We start from the raw sequence: 12,982 nt of genomic DNA, 5'->3' as shown, positions 1-12,982 counted from the left end.
TGTTGAATGGCATTTTCATTTTTTGGAAGAGAAAAAAAATGTTGTGTACAAAAACATCTATACATTTAAAAAAATAAATGAAATGAAATTTAGGCGGCTTCTTCTTCTTCTTCAGCTTCCTTGCCGGTGAGCATTTCGATCAAGGCTTGGGTATCGATTTGGTTCTTGTCATCGATAACCATTTGATCGTAAGCATCATCGACTTCCTTCATGGTGAACTTGTCACCGAAGTTCATGAGCATTTCGCGGAATTTATCACCATCGATGAGACCGTCATTATCGAAGGTCTTGAAGGCGGCAATGACGACTTCATCTTCATCGTTAGCACCGGAGGAGGCCATGCGGTTGGCGAACAAGGTCAACAATTGTGTGAAATTGATGGGACCGGAGGCTTCGCTCAACATTGAATCCAATTCCTTGTCGGAGGCGATTTTGCCAACGGAATCGAAAGCGGCGCGCAAATCGTTCTTGCCAATAATGCCGTCCTTGTCAGCATCCATAAGTTGGAAAGCCTATGAGGAGGAGAATAATAACAATAGTAATGGCAAATTAGCGGAGGTTTTAAGCTACAGCGGTGGTTATATATATTTTTTTTAGAAAATGGATTGTGGGAAATATTTTAAGACTATAATTTTGTTTTAAATTGAACAAATTACTACAGGTGTTAACATTTGCAATTAAATTGGTTTCACTTATTAGAATTTTTCATGGTCTGGGCCTCATTTTCCACGTTAGAGCTTAATTTTTAATTGTGAAACAAAATGTTCAATTTTGTAGCAAAAAAATCGATGTTGAAGCAACATTTTAAATTTTAAAGTTAACAATTTTGTTAAAATTTGCAATTAAATTGGTCTCACTTATTAGAACTTTTCATTGTCTGGGCCTCATTTTCCACGTTAAAGTTTAATTGTGAAACAATATTTTCAAAGTTGATGCAAAAAAATCGATGTTAAGGCAACATTTAAGATGTTGACGCAACATTTTTAATGTTAAAACAACATTTTCAGTATTAAAGAAACTTTTTAAGCCATATTTCCAATGTAAAACATTTTCATTGTTAAATATTTTCTAAATATTTTCATTTTGAAAATATGTCCAACAATTTTGGCAATTTTTAGTTGGATGACAAAATGCTTAATATTTTTCAACATTTTTAATATTGAATTATTTGAAAATATGAGTATTGTGAAATGTTGTTTTGGATTTGTTCAAAATGTCCCATAATATTTGTTAAATTATTATACTAGATATTTTTAAGTAGAGGTCTTCTTCTCTTAACCGAATCATTGAGTAATTTTTACTGGATATTTTTAAAACGACACACCTATTAAATTATTATATGTAACAATATAGAAAGATTTTAATGTTGATGCATTTTTTACTTTGAAGCTATATTTCTAATATTTATGTTTTCAAATTTTAATTTCAATATTTTATCCATTCTCAATATAAATTAAAAAATTTGGCCAAAAATACTTACTTCCTTGAATTCGGCAATCTGTTTTTGGGAGAAAACAGAGAAGACGGAGGAGCCAGCGCGCTTGGATTTGCGGGAACCACGGCTGCCACCGGAAGCTCTCTTGGAGCCAGTGGTGGAGGCGGGAGCTGGGGTGGCAGCTGGTGCAGGGGTTGCTGCCTCAGATGCGGCCTCAGAAGCGGTTTCGGAGGTACCACCCTCTTCCTTGGTCTTCTTCTTCTTGATCTTCTTCTTCTCATCAGCCTAGAGTTATTGGAGGAAAACATAACAAAATTAGTTTTTTCGCTTTTTTGCGATGAGGATTATTTTCAAAGGATATCACCACCAGGCAATTTTTGAGGCCACCGATAAAATACTTTGATTTCGTATGAAACAATTCATTTGTTTTATGAACCAAATTCATAAAATTCATTGATTTGTTAAACAAATTTGAAGGTTTTATAAAGTCATTAATATCATAATTTATTTTATAAAATCGATAAAATTACCATTAAATCTATGATTTTTTTAGCGAAATTTATGAATTGTTTCATAAAACCAATTAACATTTAGTTGATTTTAAGATTTTTTGTTTTTTGTTTGATCATGAATTTCTCGACGTACATTTTATTATTCAGGAGAGTAACCGATTAAATAAATATTTAATTTAGATTACTTTCATTTCATTTAAAATGGTTGTAGATTTTATGAATTTTATTATGAACAAAATCGTAAACTATTTTATATTGATTTCAATTTGAGAGAATTCTTTGTAGATTTTTGAACAAAATTCTTAAAAAAATATATTCAGAAAGTAAAATGAATTCAAAAAAAAATCCATAATTCGTTATTTTTAAAAAGATCGGAAAAGATCTTGATTAGATAAAAACTTCCTATATTTTATTAAATAGGAATAACTTCATAGATATTATGAGCAAATTTGTTTATTCCATGAATCTTATTCGTTAATTTATGTAACTATTTCCAAATGTAATAAAGAAATAAAATAAATGAGAAGGAAACTGTGCGCTCACTAGCCAATCCGATACATAATGTGACAATAAAACATCAATATGATCATCTAAAATATTTAGAATTTAGTTTATCATTTGAAGTAAAGTTGAAGAAGGATCTAAGTGAGTTCTAAAACACAATAAATATTCATTAAGATATGACTTATTTCATAATTCAATAGCCTTATCCAATTGAAAGATTGCTGTCAAAGGCTTTTCTCAAACGATGTCCTTTGAATATATTTCAGGTTGCAATAATACAACTATTACATACATCTGATATTTATCTCAGAATCTTTTCAAAAAAAAAAATAAATATGGCATTTTCCGTTGTGGGAGTTAGCTAGAGCTAGCCATGGAAGGCATGTGGGCTTGACAATAAGGGTCTTGACATCATATCTTTTAAACTTTTTTACAAAATACATTTTTTTAAGAAAAAGAAAGTCATTTGAAATTAGAAGTTATTTATGAAATGAAAACATATGTCCCATAATCGGTTTTTTTATTCGCTAAACCGCTTTCAATAGCCATAAAACCGAATCCAATAAACTTTAGAAACAAGAAAAATAAGAGGACTTATTTTTTTAAGGTTTATAAACCTAAAGAAATTATTCAAATAGTGAATTACATTTCACGCCTTTTTTATTTAAATTCAATTTTCGTTTCGGAAAAAATATTTCAATTACAAATTCACCTTGAAGTGAAAAATATTTCAATATTTTTTGTAAATGTACATATGTTTCAACACTTCATAAATGTTATTTCAAAAAATAATGAAGATATTTCAATTTTTGTTGGCAATGGCTGGCTATGAATTCAGAATTCCTTTCATATAAATTACGCAATAAATTCATAATAAAATTCGACATTCACATACACAGCTTTCACTTGGTTTATATTCAAAGTCTTTATATACGAACAAAAATTTCTATTTATAGTCCAACCAGACGCAATATGATATTACGAATTGCGTTATAGTGTTATCTCACTCTAGTTTACACACAAACACTTCAATACATATTGTGCTTCTTCTTCATGATGATGATTTTAAATGTCTCGTATTACTTAAATTCGTATTTTTAGAACAAAACTTTGAACACCAAACTTGTCCTTTTTTCTAGAAAGTTTACATATTTTTTTGTGAGTCCTTTGATTTTTTGTTAATTTTTTTTTTATTTTTTGTTTTTTTTTTATTTTTTTCGAGTTTTAAAGTTTTAATATTTTTCTCCATTTTGCATTTCACTATTTTGCCACTTCTTTTACATATTCTGTTTCACATTTTTTTGTTATTAATTAATTTATATATTTTATTTTGTGCCCGCCATATCCTTTGAAAATAATCCTTTTTTGTTGATTTTTTTCTTTTCAAACAATTCATTATGCTTTGTTCTGGTTCGTATCCTTACCATGGTGATAGTTTTGGTTAGTCGCTAGGTAAAACGAACGGACGGAGCACAGTGAGTGTTCTGGCTGATTTTATCGATTCGTCGATGATATTTGAAGAATAATTTTCGCCGAGAAATTTTCCAATTTTCCCACAACTACAACGGCAAACTACCACACACTTAGACAATGGGCCATACGAAAATCACACGTTTAGCCAACATCATCAGGGATCTCAAGCACTCACACATATACGAACACAAACACCTGTAAGCGTTCGTATAGCGCTGATACCATTTTTAGGTTGTACGTGTTCGTTCGTCGGATTTCGTTGGCAGCAGCTACTGGGTATAATTTTTTTATATACATAAATACTCAGTCAGTCAATGCTACAGCGTCTGGCTGGGTGGGGTATTATTGCGTGCAGAAGAAAGCCATTTGCTCTCACTATCCACACAACTCTCACAACCGATTCTAATAATAAAACCCCCAAAAAAGAATTTGTGTGTGAGACTCATTCTCTGAGTTCTTTGTTTTCTCAGTTAGTCATGGATTGGGAAATATTAAACACCGATTCTCATGTGTATCCCACTGGAGGCAGTATTTTCATTGTTATATCTACACATGTACGAGAGAGCAGATATTGTGAGAGCATCACATAATAACAATCACCAAGATTGTGGCTTACTCTTTGGTCCACACACTCGATCCCCTGTACATGTGTGGTATTTTGCTTTCAGCTCACTGAAAATCGTTTCTATTTATATATCATTGTATGCGTTTAGTTTAGTCTCATTTCGCATTGTTTGTGTAGTTGTTGTTCTTCCTTTCTCACCTTGTACATATATTTTTCAAAACATTTCTAATTTTTTTTTTAATTTCAAACAAAAGTTTTTTCATTGGCATTTGAGTGGGCCAAAACCATTACCCCAACGAAAAAAATGAACACATATATTCTGCAGATGTGTGAGTGGGTGGGTGACTGGTTCCCCTTATCCGTGCTCCTCGGGGTCTAGACGATAATGCGCTTGTGTGGGTGCATTTCATATGTATACACAAATATATATAAACCCATTGTGCAATAATGAAAAAATTCATTCGTTTCTAGCTGCTCATCATTACGCATGAAATTGTAGATACCAATCCAATTTTGAATATTCTATTTTACATATATAGACCAAATATTTTTTTTTTCATATTCATTCGCCGATGATATTTTTTCTTCATTGTTGTTCCACTACAAAACGAAAAAAAAAACATTTTTTGTTTATTTTTAACATTTCTCTTGGAATTGTTTTGAAAGCAGCCATATTTCAATATATAGATTTTTTTATATAACTTTAGATGGATTATAGGATGCAATGTACAATTTTTTGGAGGAATCATATTCTTTGAAATTGGATGAGATAATTGTTATGAAATAAAAAGGAATTTTGAGTGCATTTTTTGACACAGATCTAATCTATATCGTCAATTGAAAGGTGATGAAGTGATTTTATATTTCGAAATGTAAAGATTATATGATATCATATGGTATGATATATATGATACAACATGTCAAAAAGAGTTGAGCTCTACGAACTTTAAATAGCCTCCAACTTTTCGCACGTAATACTTTTGAAAACATATGTCTATAAGAGCTGAAATGTAATATTAGAGCGTTATATATTTTTCCCGTTGAACAATGGTGCCAAAATGATTAAAATACCAAATGATTAAAATAGGTACCTCTATGTGGGGTCTATAGGAAGACCTGTAGTGGGATTCTCTAACTCATAATTTGAGTTACCGACAAAAAGCGATAACTTTCAAAAGCAAAATGTTGATATAAAAAATAATAAAAGTTGACAACATTGGTATAGATCGGTAGGCCTTAGCGCTGACTTGTTTCGCAAGTTATGACAGATAAAAGTATGGAAAATTGTAACCCTTTATGAGTGAGGTATCAGAAAGGCTTCACAGATATATATCATCTGCACAACAGATATTGTATAAGCAAACATTTCTGTATGTGTGAAATTTGAAGAGTGTTGATTGCTTATTTCGAGTTCTTGATAGTTGTGTTTTTCAAAATCTTGAACTCTATGCGGGGAGGTAGCAAAATAAATGGTCGGATCTCTACAATCTTTATAAGAGATCTTGGGTTGACGGAAATATTGGGATGTTCCAAGTGAATGGAATCGGATGTCAATCAGCTTCATGGATATTCAAGATTTTGAGCCTTTGTGGGGGAGGTACCAGAAGAAGTGGATCTTAATTTAGCGGTTTATGAGCTTAATGGATATTCAACATTTGTGGGGGAGGTACCAGAAGGAGTAAATCGATATATTCCTTGGGTTAATATAAATAGTGAGATGTGTGAAATTTTAAGACAATCGGACTCTTAAATCATATTTTATAAGAGTTGTAATTATTTAACATTTTGACCATTTTGGGAGAGGTACTTGATGTAGTGGACCGATATTGTCCATTTTCACACATTTTCACACAGCACTGACGCAAATATTATGATTTGAAAAGTTGGAGCAAATTCGGGTTATCGTTTCTTTTTCTGTGCAAAAAATATATTTTTTTGAAAATTTCCATTGGAAAACTAAAGTGATATCCACAAACGGTAAAAAATAATGAAATTTGGGCCAAGTGGTGCAAATGTTGCCTTAAATAGTACCATTTAAAAACAGAAACGGGGTAAAGTTTCTGAGTAAAAAAAACACCGCACCAAAAAATCTGTACAAAATTTTTATATTTTGCCTCAAAATTCAAAACGCACAGATATACATCAAAAGAGTCTAGTTATATGCTCTTGACGTCAATTTCTACAATTTTGGGATACATACGATTTGTAAGACTTGTCGGCTGCCCTTTAAACAATTCATTTTTTTTTTTTTTTGTCTAGAGAACATAATACCTACAGGACAGACCTTGGACATTCCAACAGGACTCAGCACCATCACATTCGGCATGCCCTACCCAAGATGGTTACAAAATTAGGTTCATCGCTTCATTTCCAGCGCACAATGGTCACCAAAATCTCCGGATACCAATCCGTTGGACTATTGTGTGGAGTATTTTGGAAAAGCAGGGTTGGCACTAAAAAATACAAAAGTGTCGATCACCTCAAGCAAGCGCTTCGCCGGGAATGGGTCAAAATACCGCAGAGCAACATTCGGGCAGCGTGTGACGGTTTCATTGTCAAAGCAATGATATTTGATAGTGGTGACAGGTATTATAGAGCCTGCACTGACCGAATTTTGTCTTTCCTTACTGGTCCCTACTATTATTTTGGAAACTTCGACATCGATTTCACTTATCATGAAAGATATGTTATAGTATAATAATATGTTATAATATGTTCTGTAAGTGTCCGATTGTCTTTAAATTACAAACATAACAATACTTTTATTAACTGGTGTGAAGATGGAGTATATCGGTCCACTTCTTGTGGTACAAAGGGTCATAATTTTGAATATCCATGAAGCTTATAAAGCGCGAAATTACCATTCGATTCCTTTCAGAATCGATCAAAAAAATCTGAAATAAGCATCTGGTTCTCCTCTTATTTCGAACATCCCATTATTTCAACCTTGAAAAACTTGAGATGAGTATGGCATTTACGATTTCGCATAAAATTAGATGTGAATGTTCGATTTTCTTGTAATTTTGCGATACCAATAATTTTATCAGTATTAGATGAAGTATGAAAATTGAATACTTCGGTCTATATCTGGTATATCACGCAATTTTAACATATTCTAAAAATTGTCACATATAAAGTGATGAAACCACTATAGTCCGAGCCTGGCATGTCGCAATATTTATATCATATTTATTTAGGTCCGATACGTAATGGACAATATAGGCCTATTCCTTCGGAACCTACTCCATAGAGGATCAACAATTTGAATAATCATAACATAAGTCAAAATATATTTAAATAATCGAACATTGGCTAAGGGTAACCACTGTCGGCAAAACCGACTGATTGTTTCACTCATTTATTTATCAAATGTTCATTTAAATAAGATATTTTTAAATCTGTGTTGTACATTATATTGGACAAGAAAATATTTCATTATTTCGCCTATGACGCATTTTCGAAGGTTCATTTTTTTAATGAGACTTCTTTTTTTTATCATTGAAAATTACATGGCAGTCATGGCAGACGTTTCCCATACAAAACCAATTCTTTCACTACATATATATTTATAAGTGTACATTTATATGTGTGCATGTTTTTATTTATTTGAATTATGAATCTTGAAAACATATTTTTTTTTTCAATTATTTTGGTTTGTTCGTCTTGGCGGTGTTAATTTTATTAATAAAACATTCTAATCAACAGATACCAATCGATGAGACACTATAGAATATTTTTTTTCTTACAGAGCATTGCAAATATTTCGAATGTTTCTAGTAGTTGTTGTTTGTATTGCAATGATTATTAATCGTATTTCGTTGGCATCGGGCCAAATTACAAAACATCGATGATTTTGTGCTAACACAGCAACGTCTTTTGAAATATTTATGTGAGGATATAATGAAAAGATGTGGTTTCATTTTGAACAACAAATATTTTTCATTTCAACCTAAGAAATTAACTGATGCAAATTGAAATAATTTTCGTCATATGAATTTTAGAACAAAAAAAAAAAGAACAAAAAAATGATAATTTATGCGACATCAGATGATTTATTTCGTCTATGAAGAAGTTATATGCGAAGGAACAAAAGATGTTACTATAAGAGCACTAAACCTTCTATTGTGCACACATCAGTTGTTCACTATTATATTCCATGGAAAGTTAAACATGTTACTAAATTAAAAATGTGTTTTATAAAATTGTATTTAATTTTTTTAAATATACTCTTCGTTTCCAAGCAAAACCTAATATTCAAGAAATTATAATTTTTATCAATTATAGTAAACAAATTATTATACCCTTAGCCATATGGCTAAAGAGGGTATATATCACTTGATACGGCCAAAACGTGGCTTATCGAAATAACGGTTTTAGATACTAGGTCTCATTGGACCAAATCCGTTTCAGAACATTTGGAGTAGATCTAGCGATGTCCGTCCGTCTGTCTGTCTTTCTGGTTGGGACGCACGATAACTCTCGAAGGGAGTATCCGATTTGACCTTAACTTAGTACATTGTAATATTATTGTTAAACTTAGATCGAGTTCGGATATGGGCAATCTCAGTCCACATTTTCTGGTACTTCCCCCACAAAATGTCAACATTTTCAAAGAAAATAATTTACTGCACAGAAAGAAAAAAGGATAATCCGATTTTGCTCCAACTTTGCAATTCCCAATATTTGGTCAGATGCCAAAATGGACAATATCGGTCCACTCCATCCAGAACGTCGCCCACAAAGGGTCAAATTTTTTGAATAATTATAACTCTCATAAAATGTGATGAAAGTGTCCGATTGTCTTCAAATTACACACATCACAATATTTTTATTAACCCAAGGTCTGTTGCGAAGAAAGAATATATCGGTCCTCTGCTTATGGTAACCCCCCTACACAAAGGGTCAACATTTTTAATATGCATGAAACTCATAAAAAGCGAAGTTAACATCAGATTCCATTGAGACTTGGTATATCTCAATATTTCCATCAACACAAGATCTGTTATAAAGATGGTAGAGATCGGACCATTTCTTATGGTACACTCCCTCCCCCCCTCACATAGGCTTTAAAACTTTGAAAAACAAACCGCTCAAAGAGAGCGAAATAAGCATTTAACTAAGAAGATGATATATATCTGCGAACCTCTTATTGTACCTCACCCACGGGTCACAATTTTCAATACTTTTACCTGTCATAAATAGACAATATCGGTCCATTCCTCTGGAGCCTATTTCATAGAGGTCTACAATTTAAATAATCATAACAGAAATCAAAATATATTTAAAAATTCGAACATTGACTGAGGGTATACATCTGTCGGCAAAATCGAAAACTATGGAGAGTATATTAATTATGTCATTCCGTATATATACTCTCGATCAGCGTAAAATTCTAAGCCGATTTAGATATGTCTGTCTACAGGGTAGATAAAAAACTGCAACAAAGTTAAACGCCATAATTTTTACATTTTTTTTTTAATTTTATTGAATGAAATCAAAAAATAGCATCAAATTTTAGAATAAGTTTAGATTTGTTCGAATTGGTCACTTTTGGCACGAATTATGGCCTTCATACGGCCAATGAAACCGTCACACGCTTCTCGAATGTTGCTCTGCGGTATTTTGGCCCATTTCCGGCGAAGCGTTTGTTTGAGGTGATCGACACTTTGGTATTTTTTAGTGCCAACCTTGCTTTCCAAAATACTCCACAATAGTCCAAAGGATTGGTATCCGGAGATTTTGGTTACCATTGTGGGCTGGAAATGCCACGGTCAATTAATACGACCGGAGAGCGACCAACGGCTGTTATGGCGGCCCACACCATCACCATGGCACATTTTCAGCTGATTCCTTTGGCAACTCCTGGACAACGAATGTTTTCTCATCGGAGAAAACACAATTCGGCAGTTCAGCTTTTTATACCCTACACCACAAGGTGGTCAGGGTAATATGTTTTTGCGCATTTGTTTGTAACAGGCAAAAGGAAACGAGATAGACCCATAGTTCCTTTTGATGATCTGCATAGAATAACATTCTGAGTCGATTTATGCATGTCCGTCCGTCCGTCCGTCTGTCCATGTATTTTTGTAAACAAAGTACAGTTCGCATTTATTGCCCTATCCAGATGAAATTTTGCACGAATCATTTGTTTGGCCCAAGGACGAACGCTATTGAAATTGAAGATAATCCGTCAAAATTTATATATAGCTCCCATATATATCTTCGTCCGATTTGCCTTTTATTGTGCACCAAACGTGTAATATCAACCCGAATAGTTTGGAATTTTGCACATACCACATAACCAAAATAGGCCTGAAAATAATACCACATAACCAAAATAGGCCTGAAAATAAGTATGGCAAATTTGATCGAAATCGGTTCAGATATAGCTATAGCTCCCATATATATTGTTCAACCGATTTGTTATTTTTGTCCTTCGCAGCCGTAATATGCACTCTGTAACAGCAATATTTGGGGAAATATATCAAATACTGGTCAGAAAGACATTTGATAAATTTTATCGAGGTCGGTTCAGATTTGGATATAGCACCCATATATTACTTCGTCCGATTTACCTTTTATTGTGCACCAAACGTATAATATTTGTCCAAATGGGATGGAATTTGGCACTTACGACCGAATTGAGTCTAGAAGCTAGTATGCCAAATTTGTTGAAGATCGGTTCAGATATAGCTATAGCTCCCATATATACTGTTCATCCGATTTGTTATATATGTTACCCACAGCCGTAATATGCACTCCGTAACAACGATATTCAGGGAAATATATGAAATACAGCTCAGAAATATCTTTGCCAAATTTTATCAAGATCGGTTCCGATTTGGATATAGCTCCCATATATATCTCTATCCGATTTCAAATTAATTGTGCACCAAATGGGCAATACAAGTCCGAATTTAAAAGATACAAATGCTGCGGCATATTTAGTCCATTGAACTTTAAATTATAATTATAATCATAGCGTGTATGATTGAATTCTCCCATAAAAACTTTTAATTGTTATGCGGAGCTCTACTAAATTAGCAAAGTGGTGTAGGGTATCATAAAAAAATTGCTTGTTTTTTTATACATTTCAGGGAAAAGATACAAAATTCTTTATGGCATTTACCATCGTTGAAGTGAAATGAAACATCACACACACATTAAATGAGAATCAGAGAAATTAGTTGAGAGAAATTGAATTTTTTCAAGAAATGATTTTAAAGGTACGTTTGGCATAGTGCCAGAATTTTCGCTTAATATGACCTCGTCGAAAATGTTTTGTTTGTTAAACGAACGAATGGGCGAACGGGCGAATGAAAAATAAAACAAAATTTCAAAATTAGAAAATATCTGTGAGCTTCCTAATACAATTTGGTCAGGCATGTAGCCAGTTGTTGTTAGCCAAGACCCAGTGAATTTTTAAAAGAAAAAATAAAACACTATTTTTGAAAAACAAAGAATAGAGAACAATTAATTTGATCTTATAATCTGATATTTTAAATTACGCATTGCATGCAGACCCCATTTATTTCTTATCGAAGGGATAAATACCAACACAAATTTTCAAAAAGAGAACAAATTTTGTCAATATATAACCCTGGAGCATTACGAAAACAATTTCTTGGCAGCCAATTTAAAAGTGATTTTGGAAGTGACTTTGGAACTCAAAGTTTATGATCCAAATTTATTTTTGTTTTTTTAGAATTAGAACGATTCGAATGATCTCCTCGGAAAATATGAATAATATTTGGGTAGAGTCATAACAGTTAAAATTTGTTTTCTTTTTCGTGTCAAAAGGATAGCATATTAAGTACTCCCTTCACTTTTGTGGGCCTTTTACTAATATAAACCTTTTTTATACCCTCCACCATACTATGGAGGATATATTAACTTTGTCATTCCGTTTGTAACTCCTCGAAATACTCATGTCAGACCCAACAAAGTATATATATTCTTGATCAGCGTAAAATTCGAAGTCGATTCAGCGATGTCCGTCTGTCTGTCCGTTGTAATTAGCTATCTTTCGAACTAATGGAGATAGGAGGCTAAAATTTTGCACACATGTTTATTTTTCCAGTAGGCAGGTTGCCCCATGTAGGTCCACGTCTTCGTATAGCCCCCATATACCGGTACCTCCCGATATTCGGTATTTTGATGATTTTAGCGACATTATTAACCGGAATTGTTTCAAATTTGGTATTTGAAGTTCGAAAGGGATACTACAGCAACAGCAATACAACTCAAAATTTACCTTGCTGAATTCGAATTGAATGTCCTCAACATTAGGGGTTTGCAATTAACATTTTTAAATTTGTACAAGTTGTGGTATTTAGCTAGCTGAATTCCAAATTTTTTTCGAAAACTCAAAACTTAACTTGATGTTTTGAAACGGTATGTACTGAGTTTGAGGGTTTTGCAATTAACTTTTGTAAACTTTGACAACTTTTCGTATTCAGCTAGCTGAATTCCAAAATTTTTTCGAAAACTCAA

The 12,982-nt window shown here is 32.7% G+C and overlaps 1 protein-coding gene across 1 annotated transcript; it reads right to left on the bottom strand.

Moving 5' to 3' along the window:
• Nucleotides 1-74: 74 nt before the first annotated feature.
• LOC101890658 (myosin regulatory light chain 2) lies at nucleotides 75-4,035 on the bottom strand. Its single transcript, XM_005183466.4, has 3 exons — nucleotides 3,876-4,035; nucleotides 1,481-1,720; nucleotides 75-512 (listed from the first exon to the last, which is right to left on the bottom strand). The coding sequence occupies exons 1-3, from the start codon at nucleotides 3,876-3,878 to the stop codon at nucleotides 90-92; spliced, it is 666 nt and encodes a 221-aa protein (XP_005183523.1). The 5' UTR covers nucleotides 3,879-4,035; the 3' UTR covers nucleotides 75-89.
• Between the last annotated feature and the right edge of the window lie 8,947 nt (nucleotides 4,036-12,982).

Source organism: Musca domestica, unplaced genomic scaffold (assembly GCF_030504385.1).
Source record: "Musca domestica strain aabys unplaced genomic scaffold, Musca_domestica.polishedcontigs.V.1.1 106, whole genome shotgun sequence".
Lineage (NCBI taxonomy): Eukaryota > Metazoa > Arthropoda > Insecta > Diptera > Muscidae > Musca > Musca domestica.
Note: the sequence above shows the minus strand (reverse complement) of the source record. Positions and strands in the feature narration are given on the sequence as shown.